We start from the raw sequence: 15,191 nt of genomic DNA, 5'->3' as shown, positions 1-15,191 counted from the left end.
ACGAAACGGTTTTCTTATTCTTTATCATATCCATATTTACATACAACAACGCCAAGCTTTTATCCCACTACATGGGATATATTGTATTGTGCTGAAATTTCAATTTATTTATTTTCTTTTCTTGAAAATAGATAAAAAAGATTGACATTCCAAGGAATCACACGTAAAAAGTTTTGTTGACACACATGGAGTTGATGGTTTTCATAGTGGTTGAATAATCATCTTTTTATGAAAAAAATAGAAGTTTCTTGGGAGTCTTATCATATTAATTTGTTCTATTTTCTTTGACGATGGGTCATAACTTCATTTGAGTTCAAATCCTACTTTGAGATCCATTAGAAGTTAGAAATTTTGTAAGCCATCAGGTTGAATAATCATCTGTTTATGAAAAAAATAGAAGTTTCTTGGGAGTCTTATCATATTAATTTGTTCTATTTTCTTTGACGATGGGTCATAACTTCATTTGAGTTCAAATCCTACTTTGAGATCCATTAGAAGTTAGAAATTTTGTAAGAAAAATAAGATGTTTCTTTTGTTGTAAATTATTGCATTAGTATTCATGTGCACTTATTATTTATGCTGATTAATATAGTGCCTTCAAATTCAATTTTAATGGCACGTTTATTCTAGATAATCAGTTTACTAAACATTAAGAAATCATACCTGATTCCTATGAAACTGACGTCATGCATAAATTTTTTTTTCTATTAACTGATATTTTACAATGTCTAACAATTCTTTGTTTTCTATATGATACATGTATTTCACTGTGGAGCATGACCATTTTGCAATCAGACCAAAATATTGTGAATTTTTAAAGCTTCAAGTGTCACTGTATAATGAGGCCCAGTAATAGCCTCTTGTCCAAAACATGTTCTTTGTTGGGATTTTGACTGCTTTGAATTTGGTACCTTTGACATCTATGCTTATTATTCTTCTACTACAGGCACGCAATGATGTTGCATCTCGTTTTCCCCATGGTGGTTGGGATGAGAAGGCTTTCACAGTTCAAAATTACCATATCAATCAGATGCCTTCAGATTTGCAGAAGGCTTCTGACTCGAAGCTTTCTTTGTATGAAAACCATGATGGAAGTGAGAAAATTACATGCTCTTATGATCCAAATTCTAGTTTGCAGGTTTTTTCTACCGGTCAAGTTTCTCAAAACCCTCAACAGCCATTGCAAAGCGTCTCAACAATGGATGCATGTCGGGTAAGCAAAATGCAGATTCCAACCAATCCTAGAATTGCCTCAAGCTTGACCGTGGGCATGCCAAAAGTTGACAAGGAAACTTCAACAGCTAATGCAGCAGCTAAACCAGCTTACATCAGTGTTCAAGTACCAAAGATGAACAATCAATTGTACTCCAGTGATGATGCTGATGCTGTTATTAAGGTAATCATGTCCTCATTTTCTGTGATCCATAACTCAAGGATGTTCAAGTTTAAGCTTGAGTCAAGGAACAAGGTGGACATGCAGGTTTGTTTGTGGTAGAGATTTAGGTTAATGATGGTAGATGGCCTGCTTTGTAGATGACACCTCAATGATGGTTTATTTTACTCCTTTAAGGCGATTAGCCAACAATAGATTAGGTGAGGGAGAGTGAGTTTTGATGAGTAGGAAAAGTGTATTTTAGCTGAGAGGGAGAGTGAGTTTTGATTAATAGGAAAAGAGAAGTTGGAAACAAATGGTATAGGATAAAGTTATCTTATGGGTTTTTCACCTTTTTCATGTTGTTTAAGCACCTTTTATCACCTCTCTTAGATGGAGAGAAAATTTCTAAAGAGAGTTTAGAAGAGAGATTACAAAGGAGAGAAGAGGGGTTGTCTACCTGGTAGCTTTTTGTGTGTGTGTGTGGGGGGGAGGGGGGAATATATTTGAAAATAAACTATAAAAAGTTCCTATTTATGGAAAACAAAAATTCAAACAATTACTAAAAAATGCCGGAAAATAGGAATTATATAACCAATCCTATTCTTTCTTAATTAAAATTTGATATGGCGGTTCAGAAAGAACCGCCTCAGCCGACCCCACCTGGATCAGCAATTTGCTATAGGAGGCGGTTCAAAACCGTCTCCCTCCTACCTAATTAAGCTTGCCGCCTATATGTGGGGCCCCATGGATTTAAATTTATTTGAATATTATTTTTTTAGGAAAGGGGTGGGCGGTGGAGAGCTTATAAATAGGAGAGGTAGGGGGGAGGGAGAGGCATGCTTAGATTTGAGTTTCTCTTGGAGTTTGAGGGCTCTAGACCTTGCTTCTAGAGATTGGGAGAGAACAATCCTCCTCTCGAATAGAGGATCACTTGTATCTTGCTTTATTGTTGGTTTGTTTGTTTCGTTATTGCAATTTTATTATTTTTGGGGCTGATTATGCCCAGATTTTTGTTCTATTCTCGCTGTTTTCTCTCCAATTAGTGATAGGTTTGCTTGTGAACTCAAGTATTCCCTTAGGGTTGCTTGCGAACTCAAGTATTTCCTATCAAAATTATAGTGTCTTTTCATGCCAAACTTCCTTAAAGTAGGAATTAAATAATATTAATAATGTTTTAGGTACCTGTTATTTTAAAATAATATAAAATATTATTATTTATTATTTATGTGGTCGACCCTTAGTGGTTATTTTAACATTATAAAAGATAATGGGTGGTTTGGGAGGCTACATGCAAAATAATCAAAATAATAAATAAATAAATGTGACAAAACTATGCTTGGCTTGGCTAGCTGGTATCCTCTTAGGCAACTTGGTATTCCGAAGAGTCTTTTTTATCATGGCTCCCTATTGAAAATAAAAATTTTAGATGAGGTCAATACCTCTTTCTAGTATGTTGTAGCATCATTTTGCTTGTTTTCTACTATTGTTTTTCTTGTCTTCCTGGAATGTTTCCTTGATTCCACTTTTGATGGTAATGGACTTTTCTCCACGATGCAGTCTTCTTGTCAAGGACTCTCCTGCATGACATATGGGTCCTCTCTTGTAGGAACCATCTTTCGCTACTCTTCATTATTATTTGAGTAAAAAAAAAGCTTAGAAAACTTACAAATTTCAGCCTCTCTGACATAGTACATGATAAGAGTGATGTAATTAGAAGATATCATTGACCATTTTTGTTAGAACAACATATTTGATGGGCTTGATCTATCTTACTTTCTTCTTGTAATCTCTCCTTAGATTTTGCTACACCTAATATCCTTTCTGGTATGTGCATGATGCTCTGTGCTTATTATACTTGGTTTTGTATTTCTCCTGGACTTCTTTTTAATCACTCCACCTTTTGATGGATGTCCTTGATACTCTTCATGATGCGTCATGCTCTTCATTTCTTATTACTCCTTTTTCAAATCTACTGATGGAGAATTGAAGATCTAAAGGCCTTTGAGGTAATAAATAAAGGAAAACCTGAAATGACAATGTTGAGGTGGATCTATGTATTAATTTCTATTTCTATTATTGGTGAACTTGATATATGGCAAGCTTTTTTGCCAAGATTGTTGGGTGCTTGGCAATTGGCATTGGATCCTAGCAGCATGTACAACATGGTGTAGTTGACTAGTTTTATTTGTGCATTAGTTTTAGGTGTAGCGCTCTTTTTTAGTTACATGTCCATTAGGCTCTACAAAGTCGTTCAAAACAAATTGAGGAATAGGATGAGTTTGTTGGAGATGATGAGATGTTCTTACCTTGTGAGTATCTTTCTATAATGGATCAGGCACACCATTATACTTGTTGAAAATCATAGATTGATAAATATGACCCCTTTTGGTCTGGAGAAAACTTCCAATAAATTCTATGAAGATGCTTTTTTTACAGCGGACTTGTTACATGTAGCAGCATGTGAAGGCCCATATTTTTGTTAAAAGGGTTAGAAGTGGTGCATAAAAGACACCACTTCATAAATTATTACAACTCCATGTCCATCTTAAGCCATTGCATGTCTCTTGAGATTCAAAATTGTTTTGTTTGCTTCGAAGTGACCTGTTACCTTTGAACTGTGTGCTTCCATTGCCCATATGAGGTTATTAGCATCTTTTGGTACGCACAATTGATGGCCTTGTTGTGGGAGATTGTCTTTTATTCTTAGGATGTAGACCGGTTGAGCAAGAACAAACTCAAGTTTATTAACAATCTGAGAATTTTTTATCGTGCTCGTTTTTAGCAAGTTTGAACACAATCTGATCACTAACTACAAGCCAAGGTAAAGAAGCACAAATGCAACGATAATTTATCAATTGATGGCTTTGATTACATGAAAAATAAGTATGTTATTTTCCTACTATAATATCTTTTAAGCATTATAGGATTTTAAAAAAATATGTCTAAGATTTAGAGTATATTTGATCATTCCATAGTACGACCTATAAGCAAAATGAACTTTAATAATATGTGTGTATACTTGAAATCATGTGGAACTGGCTCTTGTTTATGCACGACTTATTAATTATTAAGTGAAGTAGTTTAATTGCGTATGCACTAAGTGCACTTTGATAAGATTTTAAAAATTAACAAGAGGAAAAAAATACAAAATTAATCGTTATTGCATAATTAAAAAAAAAATTACTACTTTACTTTCAAAATGAAAGCTGATGATGATTTTGTTGGCAGATATTCTTTTTTTTTAATAGAATTTTGTTAATGCATTACTAATACTTAATAATTTAATGACTGTCACGTTCATTATTGTCTTACTATATAAAAGTAATAAAACTAATATTATAAAATAGATATCTTGAAGCTTAAGAAGGAATGTCTTTATATTTTTTATGTGATTCCATGTCTTTTCCATTATTTACTGTAAGATTCATATTAAGTAGCGGAAAGCAATTTAAAAAAATTGTGAACCTCAAAATAAGAGAAAAAGAGTAAAACCCAACTAAATCAGTTGCTACATTGGGATAATTTCTACTATTCGGCTTTGTCTTTTTAGGAAAGTTATTGATGAAATTGCAATTTTAAAAATAGATAATTATATTATATAATATTCACATATTATAGTTTTGAAGAACATTTAGAGTTTACAAAGTTTATGTAGGAATCTCAAAGTACAAGATCTTTGTTAAGCAATTTTTTAATTAGTTAAATAAGGTTATTTGTTATTATTTTTTTGAGAAATATGCAGTCCATTAAGATCATGAACATAAGAAGTAATTTTATTTTTGTAATTGCAGGAGTTGTTACTTGTGTTCAAACACAAGGTGGTTTGACCAAGTATTTTTCGATCCTGGTCTGTCCGCATGAGCCAAGCCCTTGCTCTCGTCTCTAGCCCATCCACGTGATCTCCCGCTGCCCGACCCCACTTTCTTTTGCAACGAGACCTGTGACCTGTAGCCCAGCACCCCACTTCCGCCTTCGCTTCCTCTTGCGACCATGTCCCGCGCCTTCGGCCCGACCATGCTCATCCCGACTTTTGCTCTTGTTCTGTCCCGAACGAGTGCAATCCTTCTCATGTTCGACACTGATGCTGTGCAAATTCAATAGTGCATACTAATTATTAATTAATGAAATCAATTGTAAGCGAAGTACATGTATAACACGAAAACAACGAGACCTGCGCTGTCATATCTTTGATCCGGCTAGAGAAAAATAAATTAGAAGACCTCGCGCCGTCATATCTTTGATCCGGCCCTGAGGAACAAAGGCAAGGGCCAATCCAACACCTCTCTATGCAAGGGTAGGTTGCCGAGAGGTTGTCTAGATTTTGAAAAAAAAACTACGCAACAACAACAACAACAACATCATCAAGCCTTTGTCCCACTACGTGGGGTTGGCTACATGAATCTTTTTTCACCATTGTGTCATGTTAAAAGTCAAATTCTCATTTAAATCTAATAAAGATAGATCACTTTGTAATATTTTCTAACTAAGTCTTTTTAGGTCTACCTCTACCTTTCTTAACATTAGTCAAATCTAATACATCAACTTTCCTAACAGGGTCATTGGAAGGCCTCCGTTTAATGTGGCCAAACCATCTAAGGCGACTCTCTCTAATCTTATCTTCCATTGGAGCTACTCCAAACTTTTCACGTATATGCTCATTTCATATCCTATCTCTAAGCGTAAAGCCACTCATCCACCTAAGCATCCTCCTCTCTGCAGCACTTAACTTAGTATTATGCTTCTCTTTTAATGGCCAACATTCAACACCATAAAGCATTGCAGGTCTCACCACCAAAAAGAAAAGAAAAAGAGAGATTTCAAATTTGAGTTTAAAAATTCAATTTGTATCTCAAATTATATAGTTTTTTTAGTACTTTTTATGTAAACAAATTAATTAATTAATTAATTTTTATCAATTAAAGAAAATAAAGAAAGAAGAAGAAAAAAAAATAGAAAATATGAAATAATGAGAAAAAAGTATATCGAAACATTAAGCTTCTAAAACAAAATAGTATTTGCTCTAAATAAAAATGTTTTTAGTATAATGATCCAACTACATAAATCATAACAATAATAATCAAGTTGGATTGATGTTGGCTCTATTACCTTCAAGCAAATAAATAAATGCAATTAAAAATTGCATAATATGAAAAAAAAAAGAGAACAAGAGTGTCATTTAATGCTAAAGCTAAAGAAAAATACAAAACAAATAATGACTTAAATATATCAGAATTATTTAATCCGAATTAAACAAATCAACAAGCAACTCCTAAAGGGGAGCAATAAGTCCTATCCTAAACCAAATCAATAGGCAACTTCTAATCAAAGCAATAAGCCCTAAATCAAATTAATATGTAACTTATAATTGAAGCAATAAGCCCTAAACCAAATCAATAGACAACTTCTAATTGAAGCAATAATCCCTAAATCAAATCAATAAGCAACTTCTAATCGAAGCAATAAGCCGTAAATCAAATCAATAAACAACTTCTAATTGAAGCAATAAACCCTAAACCAAATTAATAGACAACTTCTAATCGAAGCAATATGCCCCTAAATCAATAAGCAACTTCTAATCGAAGCAATAAGCCTTAAACCAAATCAATAGACAACTTTTAATCGAAGCAATAAACCCTAAACCAAATCAATAGGCAACTTCTAATCGAAGCAATAAGCCCTAAATCAAATTGATAGGCAACTTCTAATTGATGCAATAAGCCCTAAACTAAATCACTAGGCAACTTCTAATTGAAGTAATAGGTCCTTAAATTAAATCGGTGGGCAATTTCTAAAAGGAGCAATAAGCAAAACTATAACAAGCCAAAGGCATCCAACTATCTTAATTTGCTTAGGATCCCTGAGAGGAGGCAACCAATGACTGCTAATCAAATTCTCTAGATGTTGCGATCTATAGGATGTTAATATTGGGTAGACTGAGAATCATTGGTATACTTGGGATGTCGGAACCATAGGATCTTAATTGGGTTTACCTCCATCCCCAATAAACTTTCACCTATTAATAAAATAAATCTTAAATTGCCAACCTTAGATCAAACGTTATAACAAAGTGACTCATTTTTTAATCGAGAGTGCTCTCCTAAGAGTGGGAGGGATAATTAACTATGAGGGCTTGTATTCATAGGAAGTAGAGACCCCAGATCTAAATAAATACTGACATGCGCATCAGGGGAAATCTGGTTATATAAAAAATTAATCTACCTTAAGAAAAAAAATGGAACTGTAGCCTAGAAGGTGGGATTCATACCAAATTATTTTTCTTGAGCGAACAATCACATTGTACACCCTTTGTTGGATCTACCTATTGAATGCAATTTTGGATGAAGCTTTGCAATCACCCCCAAACTCTCCACCAACTTTTTGGTAATTGAACTTTTCCAGCTTCTAGCTTCAAAGATGATTAAAACAAAAAACATCTTTATCTAAACATTGAGGTGGAAGAGTTCTTATTTAAGCTGTTCGTCCTTGCCACAACCCATGAAGGTGAGTTTGATCAGCACGCTCTTCAGTTCAGCTCAGTATTACCTATTTCTCTTGATAGTGCTTTCTTTCTCCTACTTAACTACATTTTTTTAATCGCAAGAGAATGTTGTGACTAAGGGGGGGTCAACACTAGTCCAGAATAAATCAAATTTTGGCTGTCCCTTGAGTCTAGTAGTTTATATTATTTGGAGGAACTTTTAGTTCAGTTTATGATGTGGACTTTAGTTCATGTATGAATCAGGGTTTGGAGTATATGAGCTAAAATTTTGTCATTTATTATTTTAATAACATTTTTATGGCTTTTTTTTTTTAGATTGCATGTCAAGTCTCTTTGGGAATCCACGGCTTTTGGAATATCAAGAAATGTCTTTCCCTAAGTGATCTGGGTTTCCTCATGGCTTTGTTTTTGTGTTTGGCCTCTGGTCTCACGGCGGCTCTTGTTCCGTGACCGTCTCCTGTTTCCTGTGCCGTGGCTCTCGGTGCCGTGTGTTCCCTCGTCTCCGCTTGGCTGTCTCTCTTGCGTCTGTTTGGTGTTACGTTGAGCTGGGGGGATTTTCTATGAGTTTAATGCTTTGAATTGTAGTGTAAATTAATGCTAAGTGTTCTTTTAGTCTTCCCCTTTGCATACATATTATTATGGGGGGTATTTGTATGTTTGAAATGAGTAAGTGAATGATATTTTGAATTTTTGAAAAAAAAAAAATCTGTTTAACCTTGCGGTTAGGCTTTGGACATCCTGCCGGGCGCTCTATTCACCATCTTTCATATCCCCTCCGGCAAATCCTGCGGTCTCTTCCAACTTTTTCCGGCCTTCTAATTCTTTCGCTTCTCGCCAGTGACTCCACCGTATCTATTCTTCTCTCAAGTGCAGGCACTTAGCGTTGTTTTGTTTGTGTTTTTGTAATTTCTTTTTTTTTTAAATTGAAATGTGAAGAGTTTGTTCGTCTTCTCTTCTTTAGCCATTCCTGCCCGTGTTAAATCCGTCCCTCGTGTCTTTTTGATCAGGCAAATATAGACTCCTATTCGTCTTGCCCGCAGCATTTCGTGATCAGATGAAGATGTAGAGTCCAGGTTTGTGTCGCGTTGTCAAGTTGATAGTTGTCAAATTATTTGATGTCAGTTTTTGTTTATCAGTTCAAGGTCAAGTCTGAGTTGTCATGAGTCATTTTGATGTCTTAATGTTGTAATTGAGTCTTGTTAATTTTTTGGTTTGAGTCAAAAAAATGGAAAAAGTACCAAAATATGGCTACATTCAGGAAGAAAGCGACGATGTCCTAAGTCCACTCCCGTTTGGAACAGGATACGCAGTGTATACGTAAGAGCGACTTCATAGGATTATCCTACATTCAAGACGCTCTACATAACTGCCAATATCAGCATTTCCTGATGTATAAAAATTCGATAAACAAAAGGTATCGCTAAAGCAATTTGAAAGAACAGGAAGAAATTATGAAAAGTTTGGTTGAGGTACTCAAGGAATCGATATGACATGCCACCGCCTGCAATGAGAATCAACGGAATAAATATAAAAACAGATAAGTTCATCAGAGAGCTGAATTCGCAAGAAGGGGTCTGATGAGACAAGGGGCTCAATACTAGTCCAAATAAATCAATGCTTTGGCTATTATCAATTTGGTCTGACAGCTTTATACGACTATCATTTTGAACTACAGGTGACCTCTTTAGTACTTATATGACGACTTTTAGTTCATTTATTAGAGTAACTTTATGCTCATTATTAAAATTCTGTTATTACAGTGTGTTTCTTTTATGTTTTTAATTATATGTATAGTCTCTTTTGGCAGGCCGTATCATTCCAAACGCGCTTTTGGTATTCAAGAAATTGTCTTTTCCTTGAGGTACCCTTGGTTTCCTCATGGCTTTGTATTTTGTGTTTGCCTCTTCGGACTCTCACGCCTGGCTTCCTTATTCAGTGACTCTCTGCGTTCCTGGTGGCTTGGCTCTCGGCCGTGTGTTCCCTCGTCTCCCGTGTGTCTCTCCTTGGTTTCCTGGGTTTACGTGAGCTTGGAGGGGGTATTTCTATGTGTAAGTTGGATTTAGTGTTAATTAAGTAAGTGTCTTTATCTTCCCCTTTCATATATATATATGGGGATTGTAAAGTTTGAGAATAAGTTAATGAAATATATTGATTTTCTTGGAAAAAAAACTAACCTGCGGGTTGCTTGGAAATCCTGCGGGCTCTTTCCACCCTTCTTTCTCATCCCCTCCGGAAATCCTGCGGGCTCTTTCCAACCTTTCTTCTCGGGCTTCTAATCTCTTTCGTCTCTCCGTAAGTGCCACTCCACCTGTATCTTTCTTCTCCAAGTGCAGCAACTTTATGGTGTCTTTTCATTTGTGTTTTTTTAATTTCTTTTATTTCTTTAATTTGAAATGTAAGAGTTTGTTCGTCTCTTTTCTCGTCTTTAGCCAATTTCGCCCGTAGAAGTCCATCGTGTCTTTTGTGATCAAGAGATATAGACTCCCTATATCTTTTGCCCGCATCAAAGATGGAGTTTCCAATGATTTTGACTGCTTTGCTAATTTTGGAGTATGTATAGATTAACCTCTTATCGTATTTCTTCTCTATTCACCGTTCTTTTTCTTTTTTGTTTTCCTTTTCTTTTGATCCAAAGTTGGGCGTTTTCTTTGTTTTAAAACTATCACTTTGGTATTAGCCTCTGCAATAATATTGACTTAGAAGAGCTTCAATTCGTGTTGGAGTCCCTCATATAACCCCATCACATACTTCATGAAGAGAAATCTTTCTTGAAATGATATTTCTAGTTCAATTACTTTCCTACATAACTTAGTGTTGGTACCCACACATTTTGCTCAGACTATTTTGCAATTGTTTCCGTTAGATGTATTCCTAATCTTCGTGTACAATGGTGTAGAATTCATTGGTAAGTGGACTCTAAGCTTGTCCATGTTGTTTTAGACATGTTGTGGGCTTTGAGTTATGCATTTCACTATATATATAATTATAAGAATAACATATGGCAAGAAAAATCTATCAGATTGTATTATTAAATTAAGTAATTCTCAAAGCGCTCAATTTATTTTTGTATCTTGTTTGCATTCACCAATCCTTCCAAGTTAGCAACTTCAGTAAAAATTCCTTTCAAGTGCTCAATTTGAAGTTTAGTTCCACATTCACTTTGAATGGAAAAATATCTCATGGTTAAGTCCTTGGGGGAGTATTCTACTATTCTCCTCTCTCATTTTCAGATAGATTCTCACAATCACTTCATCTCCATGGACTTTTTGTTGATTGCTTAGCACCTTGTATCACCTCCTTGCATGCATAAAAATTTCTTGCAAGGCTCACTTTCAAGGTAGAGCAAGGAAAGAAAATTTTCTGGAGAAAGCTTAGAAGAAAGAAACTTGAAGAGAGAGTAGAGGTTATTTGAGTGATTGGTGTGCTTATTTGGAAGATAGGGAATTTGGCTTGAATATACCATGGAAAATTAATTAGAGATTCTTATTTAAGGTAAAGATGCAAACTAGTCCTAAAAAAGGCTAGAAAATAGAAATTGTAAAACTAATCATATCCTGGATCCGCTTAAAATTTCACACTATTCTCTTATGCTTTGTTGCCGCCCCAAAAAATAGGAATTAAGTGACATTAAAATTATGCTTTTGGTGCACAACTTTAAATTGTAAAGAAATATATTATTTTATTATTTAATAGCCTGGCCACTTAGAAGCTATGATGCACAGACATGGACACAGTGACATGGATACGACACGACACTGACACAGGACACGTCAGTTATTGAAAATATAGGACACGGACACGGGTTAGACACGTTATTATAGTTTTTATATTTAAAAAATAATGTATAAAAATTAAATAAGTATAATTTTAAAATTAATTTGAAAATAATAAGTCATTTAACTAGAATTTTTGCTTAAAATGATTAGTATTAGGATGTCGAGAGTCAGACGTCGATGTCATTTATCAGTCACCGAGAGAGGAGATGAAAATACCTTCATTGCCAAAAAGAAATGAAAATGAGAATATTCAATGATTGGGTATTAAGTGCGGGTTGATTTGGTGTTTTGGATAGGAAATAAGAAATTTAGTTTAAATCCCATCAAATACAAGAAATTATATTTAAAAAAATTCATAAAATATTTAAGATACGCATGTCAGACATGCGTGTCCAATTTGTATTTAATATTTTTTAATCGGACACATTTTCGGCGTGTCCGATAAGTGTCGGACGAGTGTCGTGTCGGATACAGTGTCGGATATTGCACGCCTCTTTGAGGAGAAGTGTCGGTGCATCATAACTTAGAATCCATGCTATTTTAATTTTAAAAATAATGGAGGGTTAGTTTAATAATTGTTCATGTGTCTGCCCCTTAGAGGCTATTTTAATATTAAGGAGGGAGGGGGAAGGATGTATAAAAAAATGGAAATAATAAAGCGAGAATGTGATGAAGTGTAGCTTGCCGTGCAACTTGATATGCTACCATATAAATTCATCCAGGCCTATCTTGCTGAATACCCTTATGGATCACTTCATCTTACTTTTTAGTGTGGAAATGCATGTGAAGTAATTCTGCAACTATATCTCAAGACAGATTTCATGATCTATGACAGTCTCTTAGACTGAAGGCTAAGCATTGATTTCAAAACCGAAGTCATCTTTGCAGGTTCTCATTTTTTGGGTTCATATTTTTTGTTCAAATTGATGAAGTTTAATGATATTGTTATTTGAGATATCGATCAGTACTAGTTTTTTCTGATGTTTTTAGGGGATTGTAATAAGATTTTTTGTAAGAGTTTAATGACTCGAGATGGCATTTTAATTGTTAACTATATTATTAAAATGATGTTTTCTTATCCCTGAACTATTTCCTCGGATATCAACCGTAAGTGTTTTTGATATTATTAGCTGGGGGCATTCCCTTTATTACTAAATGCATTGTTTTCGTCATTTTTACTTCTTTTTTATCACTCCATGCTTATTTCAACTTATTTTTAATTAGATGTAACTGTTTTGTTCCTTTTTGAATTATTGCCATTAGCAGGGAGCATTCCCCCCGTCTGTTCGTGCTTATGTGGAAAGGTGTTTCTCTCGATGCAAGGATGATGCGCAAAGGACTTCCAATAAACTTATATTGTCTGAGGTGAGAACAATTTGCAGAACTTAGATCAATTCTGAAGTTGCTCAGTTTGAAATTTTACTCACAAACTAATTACGTGAGGTCATGCGAATGCATTTGCATATATTCAATGTTAGTTTTAGATGAAAAGATACATGAATTTTTTTAATTATTTGAAGTATAAATTATAAATTTATAACACATTCTATGCTATGAGATATTAAACAAGATGAAAAATATCACACTTGCATATTTTGGTATTTCTTGATAAGGGACTTGGTACCATTTTCTATAAGGAGGTTAACGCATTGAAAATATAGTTGAATATGTCTGATCTCTATATTGTAGGATTCTAATTTTGAGTTTGTGAATTTTATTTCTACATATTTATTATTTTATTCTTTTTGCAAAGCATTTGTTTTTTACTGGAATGTGATTCTATTTTAATATCTTTTGGCTTTACTTTCTTTCAAGGCTGTATGCTCCTTTTTCATTTTATGGTCTAAGAGGACATACCTATTCTTTGAATAGTTATTGGTGATATTGGAGTAGTTTGGTTAAATTTTTTATAACGATTTTAAATTGAAGAAGAAGGTAAATGATTTGGCAAAAAGTATTTTAGTAGCAATATTAAAAAATGTAGAAATGTTTAGGATTGCGTTGAGTTAGGGTAATGGAGCATGGACTCATGATATCATGTCGATATCAAAAAACAAATATGGTTTAATATCTAAAATATCTATCATGAATGCTAATTATAAGCTACGACTAAAAAAATATTGAAAAGAACAGATCATCTTATGAGTTCTATTGATCTTGAGAAAGCAGATGATTGAGTATTATCTAAAATGATTTGGTTCAAATCAAAGAAACAAAAGGTATGTTAAAGGCACGCTAAAGTTATTAAAGAATAAAGATATACATGATAAAATATTCTATAGCATTAGAAGTTCTCATGGAAAGACAATATTGTTCCTGCTCACTATATGTTTATATCAAGAATTAGTACCATGCTCTTATCTCTTTTTTTTATTGGTCATGCCTACATATGATATTTAAAATATAGTACCTTAGTGTATGCTTTTCATATGGTGTTCTAAACTGATTGAAAAAAATGATAGGGATTTTGATGATGACATGACTTTTATAGCTAAGTTTGCATGGTTAAAATGGAGAAATATTGATGTAGTCAAGAGTTGCCATTTTATGTTTTCTTTATTTTATACTTGTGTTTCTAGCTTTCTTTCTCCAGTGACTTTTCAGTTTTTTCTGTTTACCCTTCATTTTCCAAGTTGGCCCCTCGGTTTCCCATCTATCTCTCAGTTTTTCTGTTGTTCACTCATTTTCACTGCTATCTTCTCGTATACTTGCTGTTGTTTGGTCTTCCATCAGTGCTATAAGTGCTATTTGATTTTTCCCAAGTGCTGTTTGGTCTTCCCTAAGTGCTGCTGGCTATTTTTTCCCTTGTTGCTCTTCTGTTGTTTTTCTACTATTGGCTGCTCGTTTTCCATGCTGTTGCTATTTGGTTTCCTCTTTGCTGATTCCTATGCAGGAGGCTTTAAATGTGTGTTGTTTTGGTGATTCTTAGTGGCTGTTTTGGGGGCACATTTATATGGTCTATTAAATGTTATTCCCTCTTATTTCTCCTATAAATTGAGGCTAATTTTCTTTGAGAGAGAAAGACTTTGAAGATTTTTTGGAATGTGATCATTCAAAATCTGCGGGTTTTTTCTAGTTTGCAAGCTATCTTCTTCTCCCTATCTTTCTTATATTTCGTCTCAAACTTATATCTATTCTTCTCCATGGTTTCCATTCCACTTGTATCTATATTCTTTAAAACTATTGTAAGTTTTAAGTTGTCTCCACAGTTTCCATTCCTCTTGTATCTTCTTCTCTAAAATTATTGTAAGTTTTAAGTTGTGTCATGTCCTGTTTTATTATAAGTTACAAGTTGTGTTGTGTCTTGTCTATTATAAGTTGTAAGTGGTGTTAGTGCTGTTTTATTGTTGTGTTTGTTTGTATTATTTAAGATTTATGTTAATGAAAAAGGAAGTGTGTTTTTATTTGCTTTCATAGAGAAAAGTTTGTTCTTAGGTTGCATCATATATTGTAGGAGTATTATATGATAAGAGAATATTATTGGAGGTGTACTATTAAATTTTATAAAATTATACTTATGCCAGCTATGTTGTATATGTTT

The 15,191-nt window shown here is 34.0% G+C and overlaps 1 protein-coding gene across 6 annotated transcripts in view; it reads left to right on the top strand.

Annotated features, from left to right (window-relative positions):
* LOC110109617 (SAC3 family protein A) overlaps nt 1-15,191 on the top strand; it is a 43,842-nt gene that overhangs the window by 10,576 nt on the left and 18,075 nt on the right. For 5 of the 6 annotated variants that reach the window (XM_020840781.2, XM_020840780.2, XM_020840778.2 and 2 more), the window contains 2 exons: nt 947-1,396; nt 12,914-13,015. In XM_020840781.2, coding sequence (XP_020696440.1) covers nt 947-1,396; nt 12,914-13,015 — 552 coding nt within the window. The remainder of the gene's footprint in view (nt 1-946; nt 1,397-12,913; nt 13,016-15,191) is intronic. The other variant, XM_020840779.2, reaches the window with a different exon arrangement.

This window comes from Dendrobium catenatum, unplaced genomic scaffold (assembly GCF_001605985.2).
Source record: "Dendrobium catenatum unplaced genomic scaffold, ASM160598v2 fragScaff_scaffold_716, whole genome shotgun sequence".
In the NCBI taxonomy this organism is placed as follows: domain Eukaryota; kingdom Viridiplantae; phylum Streptophyta; class Magnoliopsida; order Asparagales; family Orchidaceae; genus Dendrobium; species Dendrobium catenatum.
Note: the sequence above shows the minus strand (reverse complement) of the source record. Positions and strands in the feature narration are given on the sequence as shown.